Consider the following 16,848-nt stretch of genomic DNA (forward strand, 5'->3'; position numbering starts at 1 on the left):
ATTAATATTTTAATAAATATATCTGTTTAATAAATCTGTTTTGTTTAAATGCACCAAAATATTACATTTATTTTCTGAGAAATTGATAAAAATATTCATTTTCAAAATGGTTTCAAGTGTTGAGCACTGTATTCATTATATGTTTAGAATCGTTTACATTCATTTAGCTTGTCAGAGTGTTTTCTTGGAAAACTATCCAGTCAATTTGTATTATTTATAAATTCAGACAGATAAATATATATTTTTTTATTTATTCATTTATTTATTTATTCATTCATTTATTTATGTATGTATTTATTCATTCATTCATTCATTCATTTTAATTCCATTTTATATGAATTTTGCTGGTTTAGTTTTTTTTTCTAGTTTATATTATAATTTTATAATCTTTTATATTCATTTAGCTGGTCGCAGTGTTTTCTTGGAAAAGTACCCAGTCATTTTTTATTATTTATAAATTCTGACAGATAAATATATTATTTGTTTATTCATTCATTCATTCATTTATTCATTTTAATTCCCTTTTATATGAATTTTGCTAGTTTTTTTTTCTAGTTTATATTATAATTTGATTATCTTTTATATTCATTTAGCTGGTCGCAGTGTTTTCTTGGAAAAGTGTCCAGTCATTTTTTATTATTTATAAACTCTGACAGATAAATATATTATTTGTTTATTCATTCATTCATTCATTTATTCATTTTAATTCCCTTTTATATGAATTTTGCTAGTTTTTTTTCTAGTTTATATTATAATTTGATTATCTTTTATATTAATTTAGCTTGTTGCAGTGTTTTCTTGGAAAAGTGTCCAGTCATTTTTTATTATTTATAAACTCTGACAGATATATTTTTAAAATAATTTATTTATTTATTCATTCATTCATTTATTCATTCATTCATTCATTTTTTTAATTCCATTTTATATGAATTTTGCTTGTTTATTTTTTTTCTTCAAGTTTATATAATATTTTTATAATGTTTTATATTCATTTAGCTTGTCGCAATGTATTCTTGGATTGCTTTCTACAATACTGCATCAGTACCCACCCACCTTTTATTTAGTTTGTTTTCCCCACTTAGTTCTTAAAAATGTTAAAACTTAATGAACCAAAATAACCAGCTACAATGTGAATCATACCATCAGAAACATTGACATGAAGCCAAAAAAACTTTTTCAAATGATAAGAAATATAAAAAATACAGTGTACTTATTGATTTTAGTGAGGAGAAATCCAAAATGTCATTGTTCGCAGCTCTGTTCTTGCACTCTGTGCTGCTTTAGAATACCAAAACAATCCATCTTAGAAGTCAGCGTGGTGCCCCATATAATTCAGTGCCTTCAAACGCTCCCTACACATGCAGCACTACTACTGTAGATTTTGGAACAAATCCAGAGTAAATTTTTAAGGAAGATTTTGCAAAGTCAAAACAATACTACAAAACCCTTTACGGCTGATTAGCTCAATAAATTCCAGTTGCTCTGTGGTGCCACAACTTAAAGGTGAAGCTGTGTAATTAGCAGCCATAAGTCTTTAATTGATCTCAAATGGGCCTAAATTGAGGCCTGCGAAGGTAAATGAAGCTTGTAATGCTCTACTTCAATGCGTGTCTGTTGGGTTATAAAGTGTGCCGTGTCGAGTGCTAACCTGCGGTGTTTTTTCAGGAGCAGTTTCTCCATGTAGCTCAAAGCGTCCTCCTTAAACTCCACATGAATTAGCTGCTGGGATCCTTTCTCCGTTTGCGTTTCCATCACAGACACTAGAGAGAGAATAAAACAACAAAACAGGTCGAAAAAGTGTGTTTAATAATAACCAGCAAGTAAACATACTAGCATCCTGAGCAAAGCACTAAACCATTGATATTAAACACAGACGCATGAGACTAAACGAGAGAAATAAGCTGTCTGGAGCCGAATTCAAGCAGCACTATTGACATAATTCTGTCTTTGTTTCGAGAGTTCTTTTGCTGTATTGTGCGAATATAAAGGGCGGTTAGACTTCAGTGCATTTGAAACCCCCTTAACACAGCAGTCATTATCACAGTGAGCACAAGCCAAGCAGCACTGCAGAGGCCGACACTCCTGCTAGCCAAGTACAGAATGAAAAAAATGAGGGAGAGAAACAAATACAAGCAGTCATGAAAAGAAGCAACTTTAGTTTGCTGCAGTGTGATCTGACTATTGCATCCAATGAGTGTTGGAGCTGCAGTACTGCTCAGATTGTAACTGAATAATAGATATGTTTGGAAGAGAATAATACTGTGATATATATTTAAAACTATATTTTAAAATGATATTGATTGTGATATGCAACTTATCTGTATGCATGGAGTATTCAATGTTATGTTTATATTGGCATATAAGAAATAGTTCACTCAAAAATAAAGATTATGCCATCATTTATTCATCTTTTACTTATTTCTCTTCTGTCGAACACAAAAGTAGAATTTTCAAATGAACTCCCCCACCCCTCTCAAGGTGTAACATGATTAGAGGTTGATATTTGGTTGATTTTAGATTGATTTTAGGTTGGACTTTGGACATTGACGTCAACCCAATTTTCAATTCCAAACAAAATCCAGCGTCCCCACGACATTGGGGTACAACGTCAATATGACGTCATGTTGACATCCTGTGGGAGGAAAGAAACTCAAGTTTTAAAATAAAATCATGAGGGAAAATAAATGATGAGGTAGTTTTCATTTAGGGGTGAACTATCCTTTTAAACAACCGCCTAAAATCACACAAAAGTGTCAATCTGGCAACCACACAACTCTTTCTTATAATAGTATTTGTGTGTGTGTGCAAATCCACATGTTTTTATTTCTTCTGTGAAATAAATAAATAAATTAATAAATGTTAAAGACTATCATATATTTGCACAAGATGAACTTGTATTATGACCACCTACACTACATAACAAAGTCTTGTCGCCTATCCAAGTTTTAGGAACAATAAATAATAACTTGACTTCTAGTTGATCATTTGGTATCAGAAGTGGCTTATATGAAAGGCAAAGGCCTCTAGATTACGCTTATTTTAGCAAAATAAATAATGATCATGCCTTGATTTTTAATTATTTCATTAGGAGAGTAAAATCTGACTTTGCGAAGGCAAAAGTCTCATCACTTAACAGAAATAATGTACAGTATAGAATATAAAGTCATGGTGCAGTGGAAAAAGAATCAATATTGTGTGTGACTCCCATGAGCTTGGAGGACTGCATCCATACATCTCTGCAATGACTCACTTATTAATAAAGTCATCTGGAATGGCAAAGAAAGCGTTCTTGCAGGACTCCCAGAGTTCATCACGATTCTTTGGATTCATCTTCAATGCCTCCTCCATCTTACCAATGTTTACCAATGCTTACTAATGTTTACGTCTGATGACTGGGCTGGTCAATCCTGGAGCACCTTGACCTTCTTTGCTTTCAGGAACTTTGATGTGGAGGCTGAAGTATGAGAAGGAGCGCTATCCTACTGAAGAATTTGCCCTCTCCTGTGGTTTGTAATGTAATGGGTAGCACTTATGTCTTGATACCTCAGGCTGTTGATGTTGCCATCCACTCTGCAGATTTCTTGCATGCCCCCATACTGAATATAACCCCAAACCATGATTTTTCCTTTACCAAAGTTGATTGATATCTGTGGGTATCTTGGGTCCATGCAGGTTCCAATAGGTCTTCTGCAGTATTTGTGATGATTGGGATGCAGTTCAACAGATGATTCATCAGAAAAATCAACCTTCTGCCACTTTTCCAAATGATCAACTAGAAGTCAAGTTATTATTTGTTGCTCGTACAACTCGGATCATCGACAAGACTTTTGTCAGGTAGTGTACAGATCTGAACACATCTTCAAAATATCTTATTTTGTGTTCAACAGAAGAAAGAAACTCAAACAGTTTTAAAACGACATAAAAATAAAAAACTTTGAGTTAATTTTTATTTTGGGGTGAATTATCCCTTTAAACAACCGCCTAAAATCATGCAAAAGTACTTAATGTCAATCTGGCAACCACACAACTCTTTCTTTTAAAAGTTTTGTGTGTGTGTGTGTGGGTGTGTGTGTCCATACAGCTGAAGTCAGAATTATTAGCCTCCCTTTGAATTTTTTTTTTCCTTTTTTAAATATTTCCCAAATGATGTTTAACAGAGCAAGGACATTTTCACAGTATTCATTCATTCATTTTCTTTTTCGGCTTAGTCCCTTTATTAATCCAGGGTCGCCACAGTGGAATGAATGGCCAACTTGTCCAGCACGTTTTTACGCAGCGGATGCCCTTCCAGCCGCAACCTATCTCTGGGAAATCTTCACAGTATGTCTGATAATATTTTTCTTCTGTAGAAAGTCTTATTTGTTTTATTTCAACTAAAATAAAAGCAGTTTTAATTTATTAAAAACCATTTTAAGGTCAAAATTATTAGCCCCTTTGAGCTATATTTTTATTCGATAGTCTACAGAACAAACCATCGTTACACAATAACTTGCCTAATTACCCTAACTTGCCTAGTTAACCTAATTAACCTAGTTAAGCCTTTAAATGTCTCTTTAAGCTGTATAGAAGTGTCTTGAAAAATATCTAGTCTAATATTATTTACTGTCATCATGGCAAAGATAAAACAAATCAGTTATTAGAAAAGAGTTATTAAAACTATTATGTTTAGAAATATTATATAGGTGGCGCAGTGGCTCAGTGGGTAGCGCTGACACCTCACAACAAGAAGGTTGCTGGTTCGAGCCTCGGTTGGACCAGTTGGCACTTCTGTGTGGAGTTTGCATGTTCTCCCTGTGTTGGCGTGGGTTTGCTCCGGTTGCTCCGTTTTCCTCTACAGTCCAAAGACATGCACTGTATAGGTGAATTGGCTAAATTGTCCATAGTGTATGTGTGTAAATGAGTGTGTATGGGTTTGTTTCTCAGTGATGGGTTGCAGCTGGAAAGGCATATGTTTTCACATACGTAAAACATGTGCTGGATATGTTGGTGGTTCACTCCGCTGTGGCGACCCCTGATTAAGCCGAAAAAGAAAATGAATGAATGAATGAACTATCATCTAGTGTTCATTAAAATGACATTGATTGTTTCATGCACAGCTGTAAACTGCACAGGATGAACTCAGCTAGTACTAAAAAACATCACAGACACAGATATTCCCTAAAAATAAATAAATAAATAAAACAAATCAAGCGCATTGTAACATCACGTCTGCTATTATTTAGCGATAAATAGCTCCTCTGCATCCAGCTGTTCTTGACTAATATCTCGAACAGATTGAATCCCTGTGACCGTGCATCATCAGTCACGTTTCTGCCAGCACTTTCAGAAGTTGTCAAATCACAGAGGCATTTCTGCAAACCTGGAAACAAACGCGCGCAATGTTTGTCATGCATATATGTAGTTACCTGGCAACCAATCAGTGGCCCTGTCACACTCGCGGCGTGTGTTATTTCAGTCAATGCCACACACAAGCATACTTTATGAGGGAGTGTTTGTGTGTGTTCTGACAGCCTGTCACAGGATATACGTTCAGCTCATATGAACCTGACAGCGTGTCACTTTATTACTATGGTTCGACTGTAGCATGAATGTGTGTGTGTGTGTGAGTGTGTATTACCTGGTCTCTGCCCTCTTTCTCTCCACTTTTTCAGAGCTTCTTGGAAAGACCTGGCTGACTCCTCTTCATCAAAGCTTCCTCTGAGCAGAGAACCGTCCTCTTCCTCATCCTCATCCTCCTCCACGTCAACACCGTCATTCATGAACAACACCTCGGGCTAGACATGGAGAGAACACAACCGGAGTGACAGGGACGCTGAGAGAAGGAGACTAAATTAAACGGAGCAAGTTTTCACACTGTGCAGAAAGTTGAGAGAAGGCTTGTGTTGAAGCGTCTGCTGTATTCCACGAGACAAAAAACCCTGGAGGAACTGTGTTAGCAAGAGATGGGCTGCTGGCTGGGTGATATCAATCATCAATGTGTTGAGACTAAATACAATGCTTGCTAGAAACGCTCGTATAGTAGGATAATAAGGTGGCAAATGTGTGCACTAAAACTATTTGCCATGATTCTCTCTGTGTGTAAGTCTGTGTGAATCAGAATCTTCGATCATTTTATTCATATTGTGATGTAATTCCTAGAAATATGGAATTTTAAACGAGAAATCAGTGGGTGTGGCTTGTTTTTCTACTATGAGCTGATTGGACGTGGTAAAGTAGGCATTTTATTCAGAAAGATCAGGAAAGGGGTTTCCGGAGAGTTATTACAACCTAACAGACACATCCTCCTCGCTATTTCTGATTCTTGTCATGGCGCTGTCAAAACTGAGAGTTAGAGGGGCTTGGTTAAGTATGTTAACTATGGCCAATAGCTAGGACCAACGTAGGCTGCATCTGAAATTGCATACTTCCAATTTATATAGTACGCTAAAATCAGTATGCGAGCTGAATAGTGTGTCCGAATTCATAAAATTCGAAAAACAGTATGTGAGATGACATACTACTTCCGGCGAGATTCTGAAGTGGGCATCCAATCAAAGAGCTTAGAATGACCAAGAGGCGACACTCAATAGAACGTTCCATTGCAACAGCAGCGCCCAGCAACAGCCCTGTGATTCCACCAACTTGGAGTGAAAGAGATCTGCCGTCCATTAGATCTCATTGCTGTCACAATGGCAAGCAGCTGCTTTGTTTTTTATTTATTTATTTAAAAAGCACAGTAAAGCTGAGATACAACCTGAAAGAAGACAATACAACAAGTACTATGACAATCATCAGCACTTTTAATAGTTTATTTTGCAGACTTATAATATGCTGTTGTTCTACTGGAATTTTCATTCCAAAATGGCCACCGCCTGACACAAGCGACATCTAGTGGCTGTTTCCCAAACAACAACAAAGTGTCGCCTCTTGGTGATTCTATGCTCTTTGATCCAATGGACGCTACGCTATCCAATAATGCACAGTAAGAGAATGAATGGGAGTGAAGTGATGCAACTGACGCAGGTAGGTCATGTGATCATGACAAAATGGCGGATGTAGTGCATCCAAGTTCCATTCATACTACTCACATTCATTCTGTATTGAACGCTCTTTTCTATCGATTGAGTAGTAAATTTAAATGCAGTGCCTACTGAGTAGTAGGTGATTTCGCACACAGCCGTAACACGAGAACTTAACTGAAAACAATTTTCAGCATTTTCAGATTCCAACTTTAGATTACAAGGGCAGACATGCACAGATGAATTGTTCAAAATCAATATGGTTAGTTTTGATTTCATGTGTACTTCAAAGCATCAGTTAGACACAATGCACATAATTCCTCTTTGTTTTATTTAAGACATCCTTGCAAAAAAAATATGAACTGATTATTCTTTCAATAATTAATATTACACTACCCCACTGCAAAAAACAAAATTGTCTTGTCTTGTTGTCTTGTTTCTAGTCCAAACATCTAAAAAAAACTTACAACCAAAAAGTATTTTGTAGAGTAAAAAATATAGTCTTGTTTTCAGAAATAACAAGTCAAAATTAAGTTTTTTCTTACTAAGTATCGAAAAACAAAGAAACATTTTCTAGATAAGGAAAAAATGTTTTTCGAAATAATACGTCAAAATTAAGTGAGTTTTTCTTTAAAACAAGCAAAATATTCTGCCAATGGGGTAAGCAACAAAAAATTGTTTCAAAACAAAACATTTTTTGCTTACCTCATTGACAGATTATTTTACTGATATTGAAGAAAAATTCACTTAATTTGACTTATTATTTCTGAAAATAGTTATTGCTCATCTAGGAAAATGTTTCTTTGTTTTTTGGGGTATTTGAATTGGAAACAAGAAAAAAAACTCAAAGCAAAAGGTTTTTTTTTTTTGCAATACGTTCAAGAGACTGGGAGAGCAATATTTAATTTAATTTTTTTATATTTAGCAAGGATACATAAATCAATCAATCAAAACCAACAGTAAACCCCTTAAAATGATGTTACAATCGCTTAATTTTTCTTTCTTGTGAATGAATGTGCAGCACAGTACATCAATGTTTTACAAATATTAAGCAGCATGACTATTTCAACACAGAAAATAAGAAATCCGTCTTAAGCCGCAAATCTGTATATAAGAATCATTTCTAAAAGATTTCAACTAACATTACAGACTGTGGTAATGATGCTGAAAACTGAAATATTAAAACATTAAAACTACTACTATATACAAAAGTCTTATCATCGATCCCAGTTGTACGAGCAACAAATAATAACTTGACTTCTAGTTGATCACTGGAAAAAGTGGCAAAAGTTGACAATCAAGATCTGTTGAACTGCATCCCAATCATCACAAATACAGCAGAAGACCTATTGGAAGCTGCATGGACCCAAGATTCTCACAGAAATCAGTCAAGTTTGGTGAAGGAAAAATCATGGTTTGGGGTTACATTCAGTATGGGGGTGTGCAAGAGATCTGCAGAGTGGATGACAACATCAACAGCCTGATGTGTCAAGACATTTATGCCGCCCATTACATTACAAACCACAGGAGAGGGCAAATTCTTCAGCAGGATAGCGCTCCTTCTCAAACTTCAACCTCCACATCAAACTTCCTGCAAAGAAGATCAAGTTGCTCCAGGATTGGCCAGCCCAATCACCAGACATGAACCTTATAGGGTATATGCCGAAGCATGCTAATAGGACTTTTAATTTGTCAGTAACCTGGGTTAAACGCTTCCGGTGAACTGTTTGCAGTTGCAAAATCGCAGCGTTTAAGGTCTGTTTTCTTAAAAAATCTGCGATCTCCACTGGATGAGTGATATCCGATATAAAGTGGGTCTCAGATTGTACAAGAAGCACTGCATTAAATTACATTTTTCCCCTCCATGTCTTTATAATATGAGCATTTATTTTACCCCAGTTTATTCAATGGAGCTTCTGCGCTAGCCTGCTGATTCTGACAGGCACGTGCGAGTAAACAGCTTTTTGTCTCGTTTTACGCTTGAGCAACTGAATGAATGCCAAAGTCTATTTAACTGATTGTATTTTAATTACATTACAACGTTGATGCTGTAAAAGGAATCGTATAAAATGGAAAAAAAACTCACAATAACAGGTCACCGGAAGTTTATCAGTATGGGAACAACACTAGCTCGACATTTACCCTATTGAGCATGTCTGGGGTAAGATGAAGGAGGAGACATTGAAGATGAATCTAAAGAATCTTGATGAACTCTGGGAGTCCTGTAAGAACGCTTTCTTTGCCATTCCAGATGACTTTATTAATAAGTGAGTCATTGCAGAGCTGTATGGATGCAGTCCTCCAAGCTCATGGGAGTCACACACAATATTAATTCTGTTTCCACTGCACCATGACTTTATTTCTGTTAAGTGACAAGACTTTTGCCTTAGCAAAGTCAGACCTTACTGTCCTAATGAAATAATTAAAAATCAAGGCATGACCATGTTTTATTTTGGTGAAATAAGCGTAATCTAGAGGCCTTTGCCTTTCATATGAGCCACTTCTGATACCAAATGATCAACTAGAAGTAAAGTTATCGTTTGTTGTTCCTAAAACTTGGATAGGCGACAAGACTTTTGTCAGGTAGTGTATATAGCATGCAAAATATTTTAAGATGTTCTATTTTTGTTCTAATCACTCAGCATAAAGCACCCTGTTGTTAATAAATGCTAAATTTAATGAATAAAAAAGTAGTAAAACTCTGTGAAGTACTGCCGACAAGCACATATCAGAGAAAAAAAATAAATAACAAAATCTAAAACTCATAAAAAGCTTTTTGTTCCGCCAAATAACTGCTGTATTTGTTTTTTCATTTGGGGATATTCATTTGAAGCTGTGATAGTTCTGTTGAGATGAATTTGTGAAGAATCATGCATCAACGAAAGACATTGCTGCTGCTGACATTGATACGGGCTAAATATAGAACGTTTTTTTAAACATAAAAACAGCCCACTGCTTGATGCATCTATTTTTTAAAGACAAAACTGACTTGAATGTGGATCTCATTAAAATGACTTCCATAAAAACCATTGTCCTACAATATGCATGCAAAATAGCAAAAACCGAAGACTACATTTCTAACAGGATTTGTGCATAATTCTGTGTATTCCGACTTTGATGTGCCATCCAAACCAATCAGTGACTCACCTGTGTGCGGTGAATTTGGTTCTCAGCCATAGGTTGAAGGCTCCCAGTGGCTGATCTTTTCTCTGCGTCATCTGTTTCATCTGTGGATTTGGGAGATGCGCCCTGTACCAGTTGATTTTCCACACCGTGTACCTGTTGCTGGAGGTGGCCCAGCACATCCCGAGTGCTGACAGGAGTCTGGAGCTCTGCCTGGAGGATAAAGCACAGATTTCAATCAGACCTTTAATTCAAAGTGCACAAATGCATCCCCGTTAATGACTCGGCTAATGCATGCACACTCTCTATAGGCGAGGCGTTTATCCAAATTATTTAAATGCATGTATTGTGTTCAAAACAAGCTTTATGGACAACATCAGTTGCGCGCTGTTGCTTCCAGTAAACATTTCATCCATCAGTTCATAGAAACAAGCAATAATGACGTAACCAGACACTTACAATGGCGTTGTACTGGGGAAAATGTACACTTAAAAGTAAAAAAGGATGTATTTTGACTTTTTTAATAATATAAAACTAAATTAAAATTTGTGGTGGGCCGTTAATGTATTCTCAAAGTTGGGTTGAGAGCTGGGTCTATTCTACGCAAGCTATGATGACTTTCACCTTGATATTTTAGCAAGAAGTATACCTGACCGGTGAGCCGTCTGACAAAAAAGTGCCCTTCTGAATCCAATCAGCAAGGATGCCCTTCTGGATCTTTCACTTCTGGATCAGACATCTGTAATCTAGATATTTGCCTTAATAGACAATAATATAATGAAGGTGTTTACGTGAAGTGCTTTCATGTAAGAGTTTCCTGTAAGTTTGGGTGATTTTAACTGCAGTTCAGCAGTTTCACCTTCACTCATGAACATTTAATTCATGCCCCTGTGACAAACTGGGGTATTAGATGCAATTAAGGAGTAAGAACTGGTGGAAGAGTGTTATGGAATTTAATTACGCAAGCCAAATGGAAAGAAAAATGTGTGTGTGTGTGTGGTTCTTTTACTGACAGCCGCGTGTGTGGATCTTGTCGGAAAATATGGCGAAAAGACCTACATGACGGTAATAGTTTGATTGCGGTGTTTACTTCAATAATGCCACTAATATATGCATACTTCACATCTTAATTCCATTTCTGTTTAGTTCAGTTATGACTTTAGTCAGATTAAGGTGATCAAAAAAATAATAATAATCGCTGTTTCAGGCTTATGTAGGCCTAGTAAACACAAGTCCATCTTATTGAACAATTTATTTTCATCACCGATTATCATAGTAGAACAGTTTGGAAACAGAAGATGAGGGGAAAATGAGGGGAAAATGTTCAGAGGGGACAACAGGTCATCAAACTGGGCTCGGCTCAGTCTGAAGCACTGCTGAAGGCTTCCAAATTCCAGGTTAAGTTTCTGGAGGAGTTTATGAACTCATAGAGCTGGATGCACCTCTGAAAGGATCTAGTGCAGTGTTTCCCAACCCTGTTCCTGGAGTTCCAACAGTTCATGTTTTAAATGTCTCCCTCATCTGACCCATTAACTTCAGGTTTTGGAGTCTCTTCTATTGTTCTGATGAGTTGTTTCAGGTGTGTTTGATTAGAGAGAGAATGAAAATGTGTACTGTTGGCGTGCCTTCAGGAACAGGGTTGGGAAACTCTGATCTAGTGGACTCAGACACAGCTCTGAATGAATCAACACTGTTTTTCAGCCTTCATAAAGCACATAAACAGAGCTACTCTCTCAATAAAATCCATGTTAGCCATTTAGCAACAAAGCTAAAGTCACTGGGCAGACAGAAGCCCTGCCCATAATGTGAAGCCGCGTCTTTTGTGAAGTCAATTTGACGGGCGAATGAAGCGAGTAAACTCATGTCAGCTGGCATTTCTGTGTCCAAAACAATCCAAAAAGTTTCACACGAGCAGAGAGAAGGGCCAGCAAGCGAGCGAGATAACTGATCACGCGCGTGAACATGCACTGTGCGCATGGGAGCAGTAGTTTCCTTGCGTGTAAGTCTGTAATCTTTTCACGGTTCATTTCTCCTCGCACATAAACAGCACCAGAGCGCACGATTACTTTTGGCATAGAATTGCCATTATACATTAAGGTTTAATGTAATGACAACTGTTTTTGTGTTTCCTGAACTTAATTTAATAAGTTGATCAAGTTTCAACCAAATTGTTTTAGCTATAAAAAGTTTAATGTTATATTATTAGTAATTTTGACTCAATTAAGTTGACATGACTAGAAATGTTCATTTGATTCCACTAAAAAAAATAAGTTTTAAAATTATGACAACAAATGTTTTTGTTACTTTAACCTAATTTAATAAGCTAATCAGGTTTCAACTAAACAGTTTCAGCTATACTAAGTTTACCGTAATAATATTTGTAATTTTGACTGATTTAAGTTGAGCTGACTAGAAAACTTAAATTGATTCAACTAAAAAAACTAACTTTTAAAGACATGACCACAAATGTTTTCATTCATTCATTCATTCGTTCGTTCATTCATTCATTCATTCATTCATTCATTCATTCATTCATTCATTCATTCATTCATTCATTCATTCATTCATTCATTCATTCATTCATTCATTCATTCATTCATTCATTCATTCCTTTCATTTTCCTTTGGCTTCATCTCCATTTCAGAGGTCGCCACAGCGGAATAAACCAGCAACTATTCCAGCATATGCCCTTCCAGCCGGAACTTATACCCTGGAAACACCCATACACACAATTTAGTTTATTCAGTCCACTTATGGTGCATGTCATTGGACTGTGGGGGAAACCGGAGCACCTGGAGGAAACCTGCGTCAACACGGGAAGAACATGCAAACTCCAGACAGAAATGCCAACTGGCACAGCTGGGACTCAGCTGGCACAGCCGGGAACCAGCGGCCTTCTTGCTGTGAGGCGACAGTGCTAATACTATGCTAATACAGTGCTGAGCCACGTGCCACCATGTTTTTTATGTTACTTTGAATTAATTTAATTTAATCAGGTTTTAACTAAATTGCTACACTAAGTTTAACATAATAGTATTAGTAATAATGACTAAATTCGAGATGAAGTTGAAATGACTTGTATGAATAATGTAGGAAGAATTGTTTTACAGTGAAGGTAACTGCTCTTTTTATTACTGGTGCAAACCATATTAAGTCTCTCTGTAAACATGTGTAAATGAGTAATAGCCCTGAAGAAAAGCATGATCAAATCACCAGTAGATGGTCGACTAATTCTTCTTTATGACATCATGCCCTTAAGATAACATTGTTAGTGGTCATTATGGTGGACCGGGCTGCTGAGTAACCTCTCTTGACTGTCTTGTGAATTAATTTTTATTATGCACTCAAACTAAAGTAAACCTGTAATGTAATCGAATTAATTAGTTTATCTCTATGGTTTATCTTGACAAAAGCAATAGGATACTAATAAAACGAAGAGAAGTGCATTGCCATCTAAAAAACAGAGGTAAAGGGAAATGAAGCAGATGGGGAAATGCTTCTTTGTCAGAGGCTGACGAAGACAAAGCAATATAGTGAAGAATAAACCGGAGGATAAAAATAATAATATTTGTTCCCTTTTCCCCCTCGGAAGCAAATTAAACAGGATTAGGATGCTGCATCACCGAGCGAAGTTAAATATGATCCTCGATTTCTTGCCATGCCTGGCAACCATTTTACGCAGAGTGTAAATTTGTGACTGCTTTCTATTTTGCTCGGTGCACCTTTTTCTGAAGTATTTTAGGGCATCATAACCAAGCTACGGCAAGACTGATCCAAACAACCAGTCCAAGAATGCACTGTGATGCAATCAGTGAAAAATCAAACGCAATACGGTGGATGAATAGTTTATAAATCACTGATAAGTTGTTTATAACTCTGTTGAATCAAAGTGATTAGCCCTCCTGAATTATTAGCCCTTCTGTATTTTTTTTCCAATTTCTATTTAACAGAAAATATATTTTTTTTCAACACATTTCTAAATGGAATAGTTTTATAACTCATTTCTAATAATTTATTTTGTCTTTGCCATGATGACAGAACATAATATTTTACTAGATATTTTTCAAGATTCTAGTATTCAGCTTAAAGTGACATTTAAAAGCTTAACTAGGTTAATTAGGCAAGTCATTGTATAATATCATTATTACAGCTTGTTCTGTAGACAACTGAAAAAAAATCACTTAAGGGGGCTACTATAATAATTATACCTTAAATATACCTTAAAATGCTATTAAATAAATTTAAAAGTGCTTTTATTCTAGCTGAAATAAAATAAAACTTTTGCCAAAAGAAAAAATATTATAGGAAATGCTGTGAAAATTGCTTGCTCTGATAATCATAATTTGGAAAATATTTGAAAAAAGAAAAAAACTCAGAGAAAGGCTAATAATTTTGCCTTCAACTGTATAATCAGTTTCTTTTACCGTATCGCTTTATGTTCATGTTCATATAAAAACTGTGCAAGCTTACTGTATTTTCCCTGAAAGCACAGAAAGGGCCCATCTATACACTTTGCCCAGAGATAAATAAATCTTGAAAGTGTCCAAAAGTGGACAGTAGAGGCAGATTAAAACATCAGCTGTAAATAGGAATGAGTCTACCTTATCGGTTTGCCATTTGATCGACCAAGACACCTCTTAACACCAGGTGTAATCAGAGCTTTAACTACTGTAACAGCTAATTGGAATCTACTAAATCCATTATAAGGTAAGTCTCTTGTGCTTTGTGCTTAATGAAAACCAGTGCAATGAAAATCAGTTACTTACAGTTTACATTAATTTAACGTTAAAAACAACTTCACAGTAACTTTCCATGAACATCAGAATGTTGGCTTGGCAAAATTAAGTTGAAGTACTAAAAAGCAGTTTATTTGACTGTGTGGCTTGAGTGAGAATACATTAAAGTTGAGTTTCTGTGTTTTTAAGTAGTTAGTGTTTTAATTACTCGCGCTCGCCTCCCTCGCCATAGTAAGCTCCCGTCACATAGCGCATATGAGATAAATGACGTCACCACGTAATAACCGATTATGATCTATTACTGAATCAGTACCGAATTGTTCGCATTGCGGTGCACCGAAGAAACAATTAATTTTTAATCTTTGCTCTTGATAGAATAATGTTAGAAGTAGAAGTAGAAAGAGCTTTATTGCCAGGTATGTTCACACATTCGAGGAATTTGTTTTCGTGACAGAGCTTCTACAGTGCAGCAGGATTACAGAGACAGGACAAAAAACAGATAATAAATATATTTAAAAAAAAAATACAAGTAAGTAGTGAATGCAAATATACAAATTGACAAGTGTATGTACAGCTATATTACTATATACAATGTTATATGAGCAGCTATTATGTGCAAATTGGCATGTAAAGTGTGTTGTTAAATAAGTGTACAGATGTTACTACTTCAATGTGTTCCTTTTGGCGCCATTCATACCGCGGCGACAGCGGTACTTGGTGCGCCAGCAGCTTTTGACCGCTGGGTGGCAGTTTAACCACAGATATTCAGCTTTGCCTTTCCACAACACTAAACAGACTTTTCTGTGCGTACCTTATGTGATCAGATGTGTTCAATTAAAATATAATTTTGATTTAGTTTTCTTAGTAATAAACATGATCTTACCAGGGCTTAAAGTATTCCAGCACCATGCCGGATCTCCGGCGTGCGGCGGTGAGAGAAAAAAAAATAGAGCTTGCACATGCGGTTTAGTTGGGGATGCTCAAAATAACCGATTAAGCAATAACCGAAAAGGCGCGTTTGTAACCGATGAATGGTATCAGTTAAACGATTAAAATATGCTTTATACATTTTTAAAGTTTGGCTGCATACGGGGCATCTGTTAAATGGTTTACTGACTGCAGCCAGTGTTTTACGCTTTGCTTATGCTCGCTCAGTGCGCTTCAAGTTTTGCCGTTGTGTACTGTGTGCTCGAGCGGAAAAAAACAGATAATAAATATATATTAAAAAAAATAGTGAAGTGCAAATATACAGATTGACAAGTGTATGTGCATGTTTATTACTATATACAACGTTATATGAGCAGCTGTTATGTGCAAATTGGCATGTAAAGTGTGTTGTTAAATAAGTGTATATGTGTATAAAAGTGTATGGCAAGTAGTGATTTTGGTTCCGCAATTATTATCATCAAGTGTTCATGAGATGGATTGCCTGAGGGAAGAAACTGTTTCTGTGTCGGGCTGTTCTGGTGCGCAGTGCTCTGTAGCGTCAAACAGAAGGTAAAAGTTCAAAGAGGCAGTGTGCTGGGTGTGAGGGGTCCAGAGTGATTTTGGCAGCCCTTCTGCTCGCTCTGGATAAGTACAGTTCTTGGGGAGTAGGAAGGGTTGTACCAGTGATTCGCTCAGCAGTCCGAACTATGTTAGTAGCTTAACACACATTAATTTCTTAATTTGAAGTAATTCTGACTGTTATGTGTTAATAGGACAGACTGTCAACAGTTATGGGCAGGACTTGTGATGTCACTGTGGAAGTACAACTGGAACAGTGCATTTTCAGACACTATATCTGATTATGGGGATTATTTAAAAAATTATGGGTGAATTTTTACCATTACAGGCTGGATGTTTACCCATTGTGGAAACAAATCAGAGATCAAACATCATATAAAAGAGAACTTTGCAATTCAGGACCCCTTTAAAACGTTTGCTCAGCAAGTATGCATTAAATCGATCTGTTTATTGTATTTTTGATCAGATAAATGCAGTCTTGATGA

At 36.2% G+C, this 16,848-nt stretch overlaps 1 protein-coding gene across 1 annotated transcript in view; it reads right to left on the reverse strand.

Moving 5' to 3' along the window:
- The window catches only part of LOC130245776 (serine/arginine repetitive matrix protein 2-like), a 38,907-nt gene extending 37,054 nt beyond the window's left edge, over positions 1–1,853 (reverse strand). The window contains exon 1 of the mRNA XM_056478542.1: positions 1,649–1,853. Within this exon, the coding sequence (XP_056334517.1) occupies positions 1,649–1,752 (104 nt within the window). The 5' untranslated portion in view covers positions 1,753–1,853. The remainder of the gene's footprint in view (positions 1–1,648) is intronic.
- Positions 1,854–16,848: the final 14,995 nt, after the last annotated feature.

This window comes from Danio aesculapii, chromosome 18 (assembly GCF_903798145.1).
Source record: "Danio aesculapii chromosome 18, fDanAes4.1, whole genome shotgun sequence".
NCBI classification, from domain to species: Eukaryota; Metazoa; Chordata; class Actinopteri; order Cypriniformes; family Danionidae; genus Danio; species Danio aesculapii.